The sequence below is a fragment of the Lissotriton vulgaris genome, chromosome 8, assembly GCF_964263255.1.
Source record: "Lissotriton vulgaris chromosome 8, aLisVul1.2, whole genome shotgun sequence".
NCBI classification, from domain to species: domain Eukaryota; kingdom Metazoa; phylum Chordata; class Amphibia; order Caudata; family Salamandridae; genus Lissotriton; species Lissotriton vulgaris.
This window is the reverse complement of record NC_141696.1, coordinates 1372403248-1372418002: the sequence shown is the minus strand read 5'-3', so window position 1 is coordinate 1372418002 and position 14755 is coordinate 1372403248. Positions and strand designations below refer to the sequence as shown.

At 49.9% G+C, this 14755-nt stretch overlaps 1 protein-coding gene across 6 annotated transcripts in view; it reads right to left on the bottom strand.

Annotated features, from left to right (window-relative positions):
* The window catches only part of ITSN1 (intersectin 1), a 1645471-nt gene that overhangs the window by 1426389 nt on the left and 204327 nt on the right, over positions 1-14755 (bottom strand). For all 6 annotated transcript variants that reach the window (XM_086935345.1, XM_086935347.1, XM_086935346.1 and 3 more), the window contains exon 4: positions 4908-4971. In XM_086935345.1, the coding sequence (XP_086791471.1) occupies positions 4908-4971 (64 nt within the window). The remainder of the gene's footprint in view (positions 1-4907; positions 4972-14755) is intronic.

The window sequence follows — 14755 nt, the reverse complement described above, 5'->3', positions numbered from 1 at the left end:
TGTAGTTTTCCGCACCTTCGCACTACGCAAATTACACATAGCAAACACGCGTAACGTGGCATAGCGGTCATTTTTTGCTTGCTCGCCGTCCTCAACATCAAGTTGGCAACCGCAAGCAAGCAAAATGACATCCCGGCGAGACTTTTTCCTCGTTCACGATCAGCAACATCAAGTTGCCGGTCACGAGCGTGGAAAATAAACCTCCTGGTGAGATTCTCAACGCAGGGAGGTCAGGTTTCTCATTGCGAAGGGCCGCGTATGCTCGCGACCGCTCGCGATGATAAACTACCAGTCCGCATTGAGAAAGCTGCAGCTCGAGTAAAAATCTACTCGATGGGCAGAAAACTACAGCTCGAGCTGTGCAAGATGCCGTTTTCAATGATTGCACAGTGCCGGATGCTTGTCCTAACTGTGCAATCATTGAAAATGGCATCTTGCACAGTGCAAACAGGGTACTACGCGTAGCTCGCGTGGGCGCACTACGCGTAGCTCGCGTGGGCGCACTACGCGTAGCTCGCGTGGGCGCACTACGCGTAGCTCGCGTGGGCGCACTACGCGTAGCTCGCGTGGGCGCACTACGCGTAGCGCAGACTACGCCCAGGGTTACTCGTCAGAGACTGACCCAAGAAAAGCGAGACAGAATAGGGAGAAAAGATACAGAGAAAAGTGTGACAGATGAAGAAAGCAGGAAAGACAAATCACCTACAATCTTGACAAAGAACCAGGTAAGCCATGGTGATGGGAGAGAGACTAAGAGCCACAAGGTGGCCCCAAGACTAGCCAGCTCTGATAATCGGTAGTGCTACCTCACAAATAAGCTACCCAACCCCCTTTGCACACAAGTTTAGATTTTTTAATGTATTTTTACTCCTCCACTCCGATGTCGCTTAAGAGTACTCTTCTGCTTTACATGCCTGCTTATTCAGTGCTGTGGCACACGAGTCCTGCTACACTTCACCTGGATGTCAGGCCTTCTCATTAGAAGAATGCCCTTACCAACTACCACCAATAGCACCCTTCCCTTAAATATTAAAACTTTGAAGTTTACATATATTCGATAATTTAATAGCAGCAACCGATCCCCAGCCTTCAGGGGCATTCCCAGTTTTTCAGCGCAGTGATTTATTCACCTTTACATTGCTTAAACAAGTGCTCTTGCAAGATCTTGCATATATCGGTCAGTAGGTGGATGTAAAACCAGGGTATTAAAGACGATCGATGATGCATGCTAATATTCTTCTTTCTATTCAATCTTAAGTATTGAGTGAGTTTAGCGGGATGTCGTTCACTACCAAATGAAACCTGGGAAATCTTGTTTCGCATTGCTCGAGTAGTCTTATTGGAGACATCCACCCGTAAATAAAAAACAATTTAAAAAATCTGTCCGCCTTCCATAGATGTGTAATTAATAAAGTGTCCAAAGTGAACCTTAACAGGAAAGTGAGTTGGTGCTTAATCAGACTAATCATTGGTGCTCTAGTTTAGGGACTGTGGTGTGTGGAATCAGTAAATTCAATAGAAACTGAAAACATACATTTAGAAAATCCTTTCGCATCCTAGAGTATAAGCCTCATAAAACAATAACCTTTGTTCCTCCTTTTATTTGTTAAATGCAACGGATTCCAATTTTCCCTTAGAACCTTAAGCAAGGGCCAATTGTATGCAATTCCTCCCTCAGAAAGGTGCTTCACAACGAGGCCTATGCAAACTTACACCTTCCCTACCCCCGGTGGTGATGCCCAGATGCCCCCTATAATTGTTGGGATGGTGGTTTAGGTGGGCCTGTGGGGTATGGCTGTGCCAGGGCAGGCGCGAGGGGGAGAACCAAAAACCCAGGGAATGCTGTGGAGAAGACGGGGAACGGGAGCGAGAAAGCTCAGAGGCCACGGAGGGCGTAGGCCCTGTAACTGTCCCGGGGTCTGGGGGATCCCAGTCTGCCTTGCCCACACCGTTCGGCAGGAGCGGGGGAAATCTGCGGCAGAGGGGGCCGGGCGCTTTCCCTGGCTGTAATGGAGCATCAGCCACCGGCCCCAGCGGAGCCACGACGTCCTCCCGGGAAGTCAGTCAGACGGCGAGGGGAGGCTGAGAGGCGGCTTCAATTTTGTGAGCCACGATCCTGCAGGGCCACAATGAAGGAGGCCGCATGAAGCGCGACAGAATGAAGATTCCCAGGGAAAGGGTCGTTTAAGGCGATGGTTTTCAACACCACAGAATCAACCCAGCTCGCATCTTCCGTCGCCCCTGACCCGCCAGGAGATTCTGTTCTCCATGCTTTTCCGGGTGCGGAGCTTCCTTAAAGGGCGCATTTGAAGCGCCTGTGATTAGGGAAGAGGTGTGGCGCCGCGGCCAGGGTGACTGACTTTGGAATCTGGGGATCACGGTTCGATCCCCAGTGCCGGCAGGCAGATAAGCCCAGCACCATGTGACTCTGGGCAATAGCTTGCTTAATCTTCCCGACAGCCCCCAGCGCCTAGAGACCCTTATGGGTGATTGTGCGCTTTACAAATGTGGATTATTATTATTATTAGCAGAACCATCGGCACCTCAAGGGCCTTGTTCCACTCTATTACCCTTCCTTCGCCAGTTGCCTTTTGTCCATCCGCCAAGCAGCGATCAGAGACACGTGCTGGCCTTGAGCCCCTCACCATGCTCACGGCTGAAGCGGTACATGCGCTCTGCGGTAGCACACCATTCGTCACTTCACAAACCACCGCATGTAAGGTGCAAGGCGCGAGTCACAAACACAAAAGGACTACTCTACTCCTGTAATAACACAGGAAGTAAATGTGGCAACACCTCTAGTATGTCTGGATCACCGAGCATTAAACAGATTTCTCAAGTTTTGAACAACATTAAAACTGAGGACTAATTCGCATATTTGATGACATTACTAGTTGTAACCTCTGAGCTCCCACATGAGAACCAACATGAGAATCGACCGCGCTGACATGATAAACTTTTACTTGGCCCAGAAGTCAGCTAAAACAAGCACGGTCCACCGAATTCTTGTCTTTATGGGGCCATGTGTTTGAAACACATGGCCCCATAAAGATAAGAAACCTTTTGCAACGGGAGGAAGTCAGACGACCCCGTCCAAGTGGGCCGTCTGACAAAGAGAAAAGTCTACGTCAGACAAACCCCTTTCCCAAGGACTGGCTACCGTTTAGCATAAACGGTGACGCCGGTCAATGAAAAAGAGGGGTGGGGCTTAAAGCCCAATACCGAAGCTCCTTTAAATCATTAAATCTCGCCAGCGAGACTGCGCATGTGCGCAGCAGAGACCTAAAAAGTAATGGAGAGGCTATAGGGTATTTTTGCAACATTGGGCCTTTCTTCAATTCTGAAGTCCGACAAAGGCCACTTTTCAAAAGTCAGGAATTCAAAGACTTCTTACTCATTTGAACGTTGAGCATCCGAAAAGAACACCCGTTTGGCCACGATTATTTTGCTGTAGATTTACCCCAAATTTGTGGCAAACGTTTTAGAAACTTCATGGTTTTAGTCCTCGGAAAATCCCTCCGATTCTGAACCCTCCAACCCCCCTCCACCCCACCCAACTCGCCCTCCAACCAGACTTGGGCGCCTCCCTACCCTGCCACCTTATATCTTTTTTTGTAATCCTTTATTCTAGGACTCAGAACTGAGTACTAAGATGGCTTTCGCCACATCGCTGTTGATGTGGTGGCAGCCAATCATATTTTAAATTGAGATCGGTCAGCTCTGTGGATCCTCCGCTGCATGAAATCTCTATACATTGAGCCTTAATTTCTCAAAAACTACTGAACAGATTTGCACCAAAATCATAAAAAGCCCGCTTTCTAGACTAAGAGCTAGCAGTCTTCCAAATTTCATGTAAATCTGTTCAGCCATTAGGGCCATGGTGGTCTACAAACGCACTATTGAAAAGCATTTTGATATCCCACCCTCCATTTTACTCAGCCATCCCTTAATGGATCACTCCAAAACTTTCCTGGAAAAAAGCGACGGTGGATGAGATTTTTTTCTGGAAAGTTTTGTGAAGATTAGTCTTTTACACTGGTCTTCAGCCGCCTTTATATGCACTTCAAATGTCAAAGAGTGCTTCTAGAGTGCCTTCTAAATAGAGATTCTACATTGATCCTTGTCCCCTGCTGGTGAGTGGCCAGTATTTTTCACATCGGTCTAGCCCACACTGGTGCTGTCCATGCGGTTCATGAGCCGTGATGTTGAAATGGGTGTCTGGCAGGCAGATTCCTTGCCACCCTCAGACACCATCATCTACTTTGGAGTAGTCCTTCAACAGACTCCTTGCTCAGTGTTCCAAGGGCTCATTTGTACTTCGGTTCCATTGGACTTGTGGAAGCCAATATCCCCTCTCTCTGCGTTGAATGTTATGGCTTCTAAGTGAAGATTTCTAAAGCTAAATGCAAACAATCCAACAAAATACTAGACTGATGAGCGAGATGAAGATTTACAAAGTCACCACATTATACACCTAGGATTTTACTCAAAATATATATTAAATGTGGTTAAAGTCTTGTGTGACACAGGTTACCAGGCTCATGGCTGCTTTCATAACGCCCACCTTTAATTTTTAGTGTGCAAAATAAATATCAGGTCTGAGGCACAGAACCAACACCCTTGCACTGCGATTTAATTATGAAGACCATAACCGCCACCACACTATGGTGTTCGAAAAATAAAATAATGTAATTATACGGGAGAAAAGAACTGGGTTATTCAAGTTAACTGGACATCAAATAATAGATCTAGTATGAAGTACACAAGCATCAAGATTTACCACAGAAGAAGTGAAAGAAACCAACATTCTTAAATATAAATATTTTAAGAAAATGGCACTTCTAGTAATTTAATTTTGGCTTAATATATCATACAATTAATTGACTAAGGAAATTCTCCCAGCTTACCATATCTGTGCCAAAACCGGCTGAGGTAACCCAGACTGAAGAAAGAAATTTCTTGCTTGGTCACCTGCAAAATACAAATTAATGGGTTATGGCATGGGTTCCAACTAGTTGCATTAAATAACCTTCACCATTCTAAATTTCCATACTCTTCACACTTTCAGAAATGTTAAAAAAGTAAAAAAAAATTTTAATGCGCGCTTTTATCAAAAAGTATCCATATTACGAAACCTCCGATCCTAGAATATGCACAGACACATGAGAAAGTGCTCTTAACTTTCCAAGTGACGATTTTGCTCCGTAAAAAAATCATCAAGTAAGGTATCGTATAGTAGAATTATTTGATTTTGTGATTCTTTTAATGAGAAGTTCGTGTCTTCAGTTTTTACAAACCTCAAACAGAATTCATAAGCTGACACTTCAAAGTGTCGCACTGTAAATTCGTTGTCCTCGTACCGAGATGTAAAACAAGCACTGGCGTTGCCAATAGGTCTCGCAGTAGGAAAGTTGGAGCTATTACAATTGCAAATAACAATGCCTTTTATTTTTGTTTACATTTTAAAAACATAAAGGGCTTTGTCATTTACAAAACCAATAGCTCCAACTTTCCTACTGCGAGACCTATTGGCAACGCCAGTGCTTGTTTAAAGTATGTGCTAACTCATTTGCACTTCAGGGTTGAACATGGAGCCAGGAGGCCTAGCTTCATTGGATTTAAGTGTAGTTTACATGGATGTGCTGAATAGTCCCTATCAGTTTTGATTAGTGTTGGGCACCTGCTCTGGCATGTGACTGCTGCATGCAGATGCTGTAGGCCCGCTGTTGCTGTGCTGTTCAATGGTGGTTGTAGTCGTGATCATCATGGACTTATTGCGGTTCTGTTTTGGTGGAGCTCCAACTGCACTTGTTCACTTCTCATGGAGTCTGTACTGCAGACAGCACGAAGGCAGAGCAGTCCATGGGTCGCAGTTGAGTTTCCCCCCCAGGGCGGATGTCTCACAGGGAGGTGCCCAGACTGGGAGGATTCAATGCTTGCACGGGTGGAGGAGTTGCATAACTAAAGGTCATGCTATTTGTGAACTGAGGTCATGACGCACATCTTCGATTTGACGGGTTTTCACATTCTCCACTATAAAATCGGATTGAGAAATGTTGCAAATAAAGTGTGGTCTTATTCCCAAAGCTGTTGTCACATTAAGGGCGCATTGCAACTGGAAAAAAGCCATAATTAGTGCACGTGTAAAGTTGTTACCGTTCATGAACTGTTACTAATGCAGGCTTCCTTGCACCTGTAAAATGTACGCACAACGGGCCTATTGCTAAAATTCTGTATTACCAACCCTTGAATTTCCAGGAGTAAATCACTTTATTGAAAGAGCTTTGAAAGACGCACAGTATGCAAAGAGGATGCGATTTCAAGCTCTCCGTGATTTTACAGAAGTGGGTGCTCCAAAGTGGGGTGAGCGAGTAAATTCCTTGCAAAACAGAGAGCTCCTCTTCACAACTTTAAATGTATCAAAACGCACCAATAAAGAAACGACATGTTGAACAAGTCAGAGTGATACTTATCTCTGAAGAGGGAATATAATGCAGGAGGGGGTGCAGGAGCTCCGCCAGAATACAGGCAAAGGAACGTCTGCTTCCCTCACTCCGAAGGGGTGTGGAGGAGGGGGAGGGAGTGGGGAATGAGAGGAGGGAGAGCAAGTAAAGGGAGAGGTGGGGGTTGTGGGGAGAGAGAACAGAAAAAACGGTAAGGCGAGAGAACGTGAAGGGGGATATGGGAGAAGAAAGGACGAGGTAGAAGAGAGAAAGGCGAGAGTGCTGAAAACTGGAGAAAAGGAGCGAGGATAGAAGAAGAAAGTAAAGATGAAAGGTGAGGGGAAAAGCCGGGAAACTGAAAGTACGGCCGGCCTGCGGCCGGCCATGAATAATTAGGGAAACTGAAAGTACGGCCGGCCTGCGGCCGGCTAGGCGTCGTCCTAGGATGACATCGGGCGTCTTCTGAATCAAACGTACCTTTTTTTAAAAATATATGCGCGAGTTCCTTATTGTCCTGAAGGTCAATTAAATAAATGTGAGGATGGTAAAGTTTAAATGCACGTAATGATTAAAAGTGAACCCACGGTTTTCTCCCAGGCAGAAACGTGTGTGTTTTTAGTGGCTTGTTTATCAATGCGGGTTTTAACGCTTTTGCCAATCTATATTTTATACAGTGGTATAAGCTGACGTTGCTGTATAGTTGGAAAGTAGACAGTGCAAGGGTAGCGTGCGTATTTAGTTTGAATGTTTGAAAAATACGGAGTCCTTTGCCCTCAAAAAGCGACAGGGTTTATTTTTTTTTTTAGATGAACAGAAGGAGACGGCGAGGTCGAGGGGTGCGTTATCCAGCTCCGTTCATTTTGTGAACTTTTCTGCCAGTCGGCATCAGTGCAGGTCCAGTGTATGGAAAACAGCGAGATTACAAAGTGCCTGCAAAGTGAAGTGTCACTCCACGGGGAGGGGGTGAGGGGAGGGCATGCACGCGCAGGGACCCCAAATTCTGAATGTGGAGTGTTTTCTTTACACAGGTGCAAAACTTCTAGGGGAGCTAGGGGTGCGACCCTGATTCTGAAACAACTTTTAAACGTGGTGCCATCACCGTGAACATTATACTTGGGTCATTTTGTCAGGAAGTACATGCATAACTGAGAGACGCATTCAAGAAACAACAAGAACGAGCATCTGATTGACTGATGCGGAGGCAACGACGAGAAAGGAGGCATGGTTTAGACAGGGCGGAACTGAAGTGCTGGCGGGCAGAAAGGACGGCCATGCGAGGTGGGAGGAGATTGAGGCGTCCGCAGCTCTAGTGTGGCAGGCAGATGGCGGAGGGAAGCTGGATGGGGGCGGGAGAGCCTGGGGCGGGAATGCGAGCGAGGGGAGGCGTATTAGGAGGGAAGCCGGATGGGGGCGGGAGACTGGTGGGGGTGCGTGCCTGTGGGAGGGTGATTGAGAAATGTTGCGGCGGATTACGAGGGAAGCCTGATGGGGGCGGGAGAGCCTGGTGGGGGGGCGTGCCTGTGGGAGGGTGATTGAGAAATGTTGCCGATGCGCTTGCATGTTTAATCACGTGGTTCACGTGAACTGAATGAAAACCGCGGGGCTGAAAGCCCTTTGGTTTCATGATGTTTTCGCCACTTGAATTCTCGCTCCGCTCGATGCGCTTGCGCACATCGATAGGTCGCGAGACCTAAAAAGATTGGCTCTAATGAAACAAATCTACATAAATCCAAAACAGACTGGTCTAAATGTTCCGTGAACGCCACTCAGTAACTCTGGTTTCCTAATCTTACTAACAACTAGCAGATTTCCCCAAGGTCCCCAGGCAGCACAGTATACCAACTTAACATGGTAACCAGGGAAAACTGACCGGGGTCCTATGAACCTTTCCGAAAATTACCTGGAATGGATCCATATTAAGATCAGGTCATACCTGCCAGAGGCAACTGATTTGTATTTCGGGGTTCCCCCTGAATCTTTCCCTGAGAGTCAACACACGCACACACAAGGCAACTGGACTAGTACAATTAGCTGCTTATTAGCGGCCAAACTAGTGTATAACATATGCAAAATTGTTAGCAAACGCCACCAATGGAGTGACAGCACTACATGAAAGGGACACAAATAATAAGAAAAGAGAACCCATAACTTCTGGTCATTACACTTCACAATAAGCCTTTCCAAATTAGAATGAACACCTAGTGGTCTGGTACAGAGGGAGGTGCAGTGCAATATCGCATGCTTGTTTGGTATGGACATACTGCCCTCTACTAGTACTTCTAGGTTCTACGTGTGAGAGCCCAGCATCCCTGGATGAGAAACAAGCTACCTGGATGCAAGGATGTCTCTGGAGCAGAAGTCGGTGTATTTGGTACTTTCTTCTATGAAAATCATGACTTGAACCATTATGATTTTTTGTCCGGTTATGAAAAATATCATCGAAAGTCTTACAGTCTTACATATAGATAGACATAGAAACGCAAAAGGCCTAAGCTAAATACTATATGTACATTTATAAACGAAAAGCACAATTATAATATGCATAATGAACAAGTTACTTACCTTCGGTAACGATATCATCTCTAAGATGCGCTGCGCTGGGATGCCCCCAGGTAGCCATGCGCTATATAAGAGCATATAAAATACAATACAAGAAACATTAGTTAGATTACTTACCTTAGAATATCCCCAGCCGTCAGATTGGATCCAGAAACTTTTTTCGTCAGCAGTACCCCTGCGCGTCGGTAGGAGTGTCTACGGCTCCGCGTCCGTCATCGTGATCGCCGGGATGACGTCTGAGTACTTAGATGCCACCCTTGCGCGCTGACGTCAGTTTTGTACATAGCTTTCTGCGGCAGGAACGCAGAGCCACGCAAGAAACACACTGGTGCCATGAAACTAGGGCCCTCAAAGGGAGATACCTTAACCCTAGATATCGGTTCGCAGAATGGGGAGGATGGGTGGGACGGTAAGGAATCTAACTAATGTTTCTAACAGATATATTGTTACCGAAGGGAAGTAACTTGTTCACCTGAAAGAAACACGTTAGTTAGATTCCTTACCTTAGAATAGATACCCCAGCAATACCAACCCCGGTGGAGGGTCTGCGAACCAAGAACACACCAGGAAGTCCTGGAGAACAAAGGCCAAAAAGCCATCTCTCCAGACTTGACTGTCCAGGCAATAGTGCTTGGAAAACGTGTGCAGCGAGGAGCACGTAGCTGCCTGACAAATCTCCTGCAAGGGGACTCCCCGACCCAGGGCAGTAGTAGCCGCCGTGACCTGAGTGGAATGGGCACGCAGCCCCACAAGAGGCTCCTTTTTAGCCAAGGAATAACAGACCTTGATGCACAAAACGACCCACTGAGAGATGGTTCGTTTGTGCACCGTCGATCCCTTCTTAGCCCCCACGTAGCCAACAAATAGTTGGTCATCCACCCGGAACTGTTGTGTGGGGCTGACATAAAAGGAGAGCGCATGTTTTGGGTCCAGAAGGTGGAGCCTCTTCCTTTTTCGAGGGATGCGGAGGCAGAAAGAAGGTGGGCAAGGTAATGGACTGACCGATGTGAAAGGCAGTAACAACCTTGGGCAGAAAAGAAGGACGAGACCTCAGAACAACCTTGTCCGGATGGATAGAGAGGAAAGGAGTTTTAGAGGAAAGAGCCTGGGGCTCACTCACTCTTCTGGCAGAGGGGATGGCAACCAGGAAAGCAGTTTTGAGAGAAATAAGATGAAGAGGGCAATTATGAAATGGCTCAAAGGGAGCGCACAGCAGATAAGTAAGAACCAGGTTCAAGTCCCACTGAGGCATCACGAAAGGAACAGGAGGGAAGATATGCGTGATACTTTTCAAGAATCTATTTACAACAGGGGACTTGAAAAGAGAAGGCTGGTCAGGAAGTCTTAAGAAGGCTGAAATGTCTGAGAGATAGACTTTGATAGTGCCCCTAGCAGAGCCCTGATAGGCAAGAGAAAGAAGAAAGAGGAGATCCTCTGGGGGCAGAGAGTGGATCCACAGCTTTTGCTGTGCACCATGCCACAAATGTTTTCCACCTGCAGGTGTGTACGGCTTTTGTGGAGGGACGCCTGGCTGCCAGAATGACATTGCAGACTTCCGGAGGCAAGTCAAATGGCCTCAAAAGTCGCCGCTCAATCTCCACGCATGTAGGTGGAGACTAGACAGGCTCGGGTGGAGGACTGTCCCCGGTTGCTGTGACAGAAGGTCCTCCTGAACAGGCAGACTAATCGGGGGATCGACTGACATATTGAGTAGCTCGGGATACCGGTATCTTCGCTTCCAGTCCGGAGCCACAAGGATGACTTGGGCCCGGTCGTGCCTGATCTTCTTCAGCACTCTGGGCAGAAGTGGTATAGGCAGAAAGGCGTATGGCAGAAAGGCGTACAACAGACCGAAACTCCACGCCGAGCGACTGCCGCCTTGGAAATTCAAACGCTCAGAACTGATGACACTGCACGTTCTCTTCGGTGGCGAATAGATCTAACAATGGCTCTCCCCACTGCTCAAAGAGACCTTGCACCACATCAGAGTTCAGACGCCATTCGTGATCAATCGTACACAAGCGGCTGAGTTAGTCTGTCCTGGCGTTCAGAGAACCTGCCAGGTGTTGAACCTCCAAGGCGACGCCCTGGTGTTCCAGCCATGTCCAGAGGCGCAGAGCCTCCTGACATAGGGTCCACGACCCCACCCGGTTTGTTGTAGTACCACATGGCGGTGGTGTGGTCCGTGAACATCTGCACTACACTTCCCTGGACAGAGGGAAGGAATGCCTTCAGTGCAAGCTGGATCGCCCGCTTCTCCAGAAGGTCGATATGGAGCCGGGACTCCGCCAGAGACAAAAGGCCTCTAATCTCCGCCTCTCCCATGTGGCCCCCCCCATCCCAGGAGGGACGCATCAGTCACCACCGTGAGCTCCGGTTGCGGAAGGGAGCGGGATCTGCCACTGACCCAAAAGCGGTACGAGAGCCACCACCGCAGCTGATTCGCAGTGCCCTCCGAGATCAGGACGTGGTCGGACAGGTTGCCCTGATGCTGTGCGCACTGGAACTTCAGGTCCCACTGCAGAGCCCGCATCCGCCACCTGGCATGATGTACCAGCAGGATGCAGGAGGCCATCAGCCCCAGGAGCCACAGCATCAGCTTGACCGCAACTCAGGATAAAGGCTGAAAGATCGGAATCAGAGCCCGAATATCCCGAACCCGCTGCTCGGGAGGATAAACCCGAAACTGCGCCAAGTCCAGAACCGCTCCGATAAAGAGGAGCTTTCAAGAGGGACTCAAGTGTGACTTCGGCACGTTGATTGAGAACCCCAGCGAGTGCAGGAGATCGGCCGTAGTCTGGAGGTGGGAGACTACTGTATGGGGTGAGCCCGCCTTCAACAAACAGACGTCGAGATAGGGGACGACTGGAACCCCTAATCTGCACACAGACGGGCTGCGACCACCGACATCACATCCGTGAACACCCGAGGAGCACTGGTGAGTGCCGAACGGGAGCACGGTAAACTCAAAGTGCTCGTGGCCCACCGTGAACCGCAAGTAGTGCCAGTGGGCCGGCAGGACAGGGATGTGGAAATATGCATCCTGCAAGTCCAACGCTACCATCCAGTCTCCAGGGTTCAAGGCAGCCAGGACCTGAGCTAAAGTCAGGATCTTGAACTTCTCCTTCCGGAGGAAGCCGTTGACACTACTGAGGTCCAAGATAGGGCGCAGGCCCCCTTTGCCCTTCTTGGGAACCAGAAAGTAGTGGGAATAACAACCACGTCCTACTTCTGGACCAGGAACACGCTTGATGGCCCCCTTGGCCAAGAGAAACGTAACTTCCTCCTGCAGAAGTTGCAAGCGATCCCCCGACATGCAGTGGTACTGCGGTGACATGGCTGGAGGGGTCGCCTCGAAGGGGAGGGTGTAGCCCCTTCAGACGCTTGGCAGCACGCACCTGTTTGAAGTGATGGTACGCCAGTGGAGAAGGTGATGGCGAACCCTGCCTCCTACAGGCATTGAATGGGCCTGAAAGCTCAGACTAGGAAGGCTTTGAGGCAGATGCTGTGGGAGTGGAGGTGGACTGACTGGGCCTCTGTCCCCCTGCACCGCCTCGTCAGTTACCACGTCCATAACCGCTTTGAGGTTGGTTCTGCGGCCTGTGGCTGGACGGACGTGTGGGGGCGCTCCTTTCTTGGCCACGAAAGGGGTGAAAAGCAGAAGTCTGCTGGCGCTGGCCTGACAGGCCCAAGGACTTGGCCGTAGCCCTGGAGTCCTTGAAACGCTCAAGCGCACTGTCTGCTTTGTGGCTAAATAGGCGACTGCCATCGAAGGGCATGTTCATGAGCGTGTTCTGGACATCCCCCGAAAAATTGGCTGACCTCAGCCATGCTTGGCGATGGATCGCCACCATTGTGGAAATCGCTCTGTGTAGCGAGTCCTTGGTATCAAGTCCACATCTGATGAATTAACGTGCTGCGTCCTGCCCCTCAGCAAGAGCCTGGGCGAGCAGTGCCTGGGCCGCCTCTGGACACTGAGGCAGCATGTCCGCTACCGTATCCCACAGAGAGTGGGTGTAACGGCCCAAAAGGCATTCGGTATTAATGGACCGCAATCCCATGCTGACTGAGGAGAACAGTTTCTTCCCAAACTGATCAAGCCTTTTGGATTCCCAATCAGGGGGAGCGGTCGGGAATGCGGTCTGGGACGTGGAGGCCTGGATCACCAGACTCTCAGGGGTGGGGTGTACTGGCAGGAAGCAGGGGTCGCCCGGAGCCGGGCGGTGGCGTCGGGCCACGTTCAGATCCACAGGAGCTACTGTGGAGGGATTGGACCAAGTGCCCATCAGAACCTCAGTGAGGGCCTCGTTGAACGGCAGCAGAGGCTCCGAAGAGCTTACTGGCAGTTGAAGCACCTCTGTGAGGAGATTAGTCCTCACGGCCACAGCAGGGAGCTCAAGAGCCAAGGCCATGGCTGGACTGCGCAACACCATGCAATATGTAGCACCCTCCTCCGTAGCCACGGAGGGAGGAGAGATGAAACTGACCACTGTCAGGCTATGTGTCAAGACCACTGGCTTCCCCCAGCTCATCTGCCCAGTCCTGCCTTAACTGGCACTGCTGTGCCAGAGGGTCCTCAGACCCCTCTCAGTCCTCCCCTTCATCCGTGTCCTGGTAAACAGGCATAAAGGACGGAGCCGGATCATAGATGAATTGCTCACCTACCGACTCCGGAGACAGTGCCGAGCGGCGCCGCTCCGAGCCAGACCCGGACCGGTGCTGAAACCGGGGGATGCGGCGTCCGAGGACGGTGCTGGGAGTGACACCATAGGGGTTGGTGCCAGCGGAGGAGTCGTGTGGTTGACTGGGATCCAGGTCTGGATCCCAAGGGGTCCTGCGGAGTCGGAAACAAAGTCGCCGACGGGGCCGAAGCCGCCGGCACGCTAGGACCCCCAGTCGGACCAGAGGGGCCAGAAGGCGCGCCGGTGGGTCTCGAGGGCAGAAAGAGTCCTCATGGCCACAAGGAAGTCTCGAATCTCACCCGGCGTCGCATTGAGCCCAGGGACGAGAAGGTGTGGGTTCGGATGCGGCGCCTGCGGCTCCGGCGGTGCCACGTGGGTGGTACCACCAGAACCCTCAGCTGAATCGCACGAGGGTAGTCAGAAGAGCGATGTCGCTTCTTCAACTTCTTCTTTGAGTGCCTCGAATTACCTGAATGCAAGGACTTGGAGCTCGATGGCTCCGGCTCCGCGACTGGTCCCTCTACTTCCTCCTCGACCTCAAGCGGTGCGGAGCAGACTGCCTGACCTCGAGAAGTTCACGGGACCGCTCCCGCCTAGCTTTCGAATTCAAGGACCGACAGTCGGGGCACGACTTGTCATCGTGGTCGGCCCCTAGGCAGTAGAGACACTGGCAGTGGGGTCGGTAACCTACATCAGTCGGTGACAGGCGTCACACGGTTTGAAACCAGGCATCCCTACGGGCCCCAGGAGTTGAAGTCGACTCGAAAAAGATAATCAAAAAGACCAAAAAGTTAGTCAAAAAGTGACTAAGGGCACTAGCTCTTCCTGGATCTGAGCTTGCTGGAGCGGAAGAAAGAAGAACGGACGTCAGCGCACGAGGGCTGTCTCTACGTACTCAGACGATGTCATCTCAGCGATCACGACGCCAACGACTGATGCGGAGCCGCAAACGACGCCTACCGATGCGCAGGGGTACTGCTGACGAAAACTTTCCGGATCCAGTCTGACTCCTGGAGATATTGTAATGTAAGGAATCGAACTAACGTGTTTCTTTCAGATATAAGCAATATG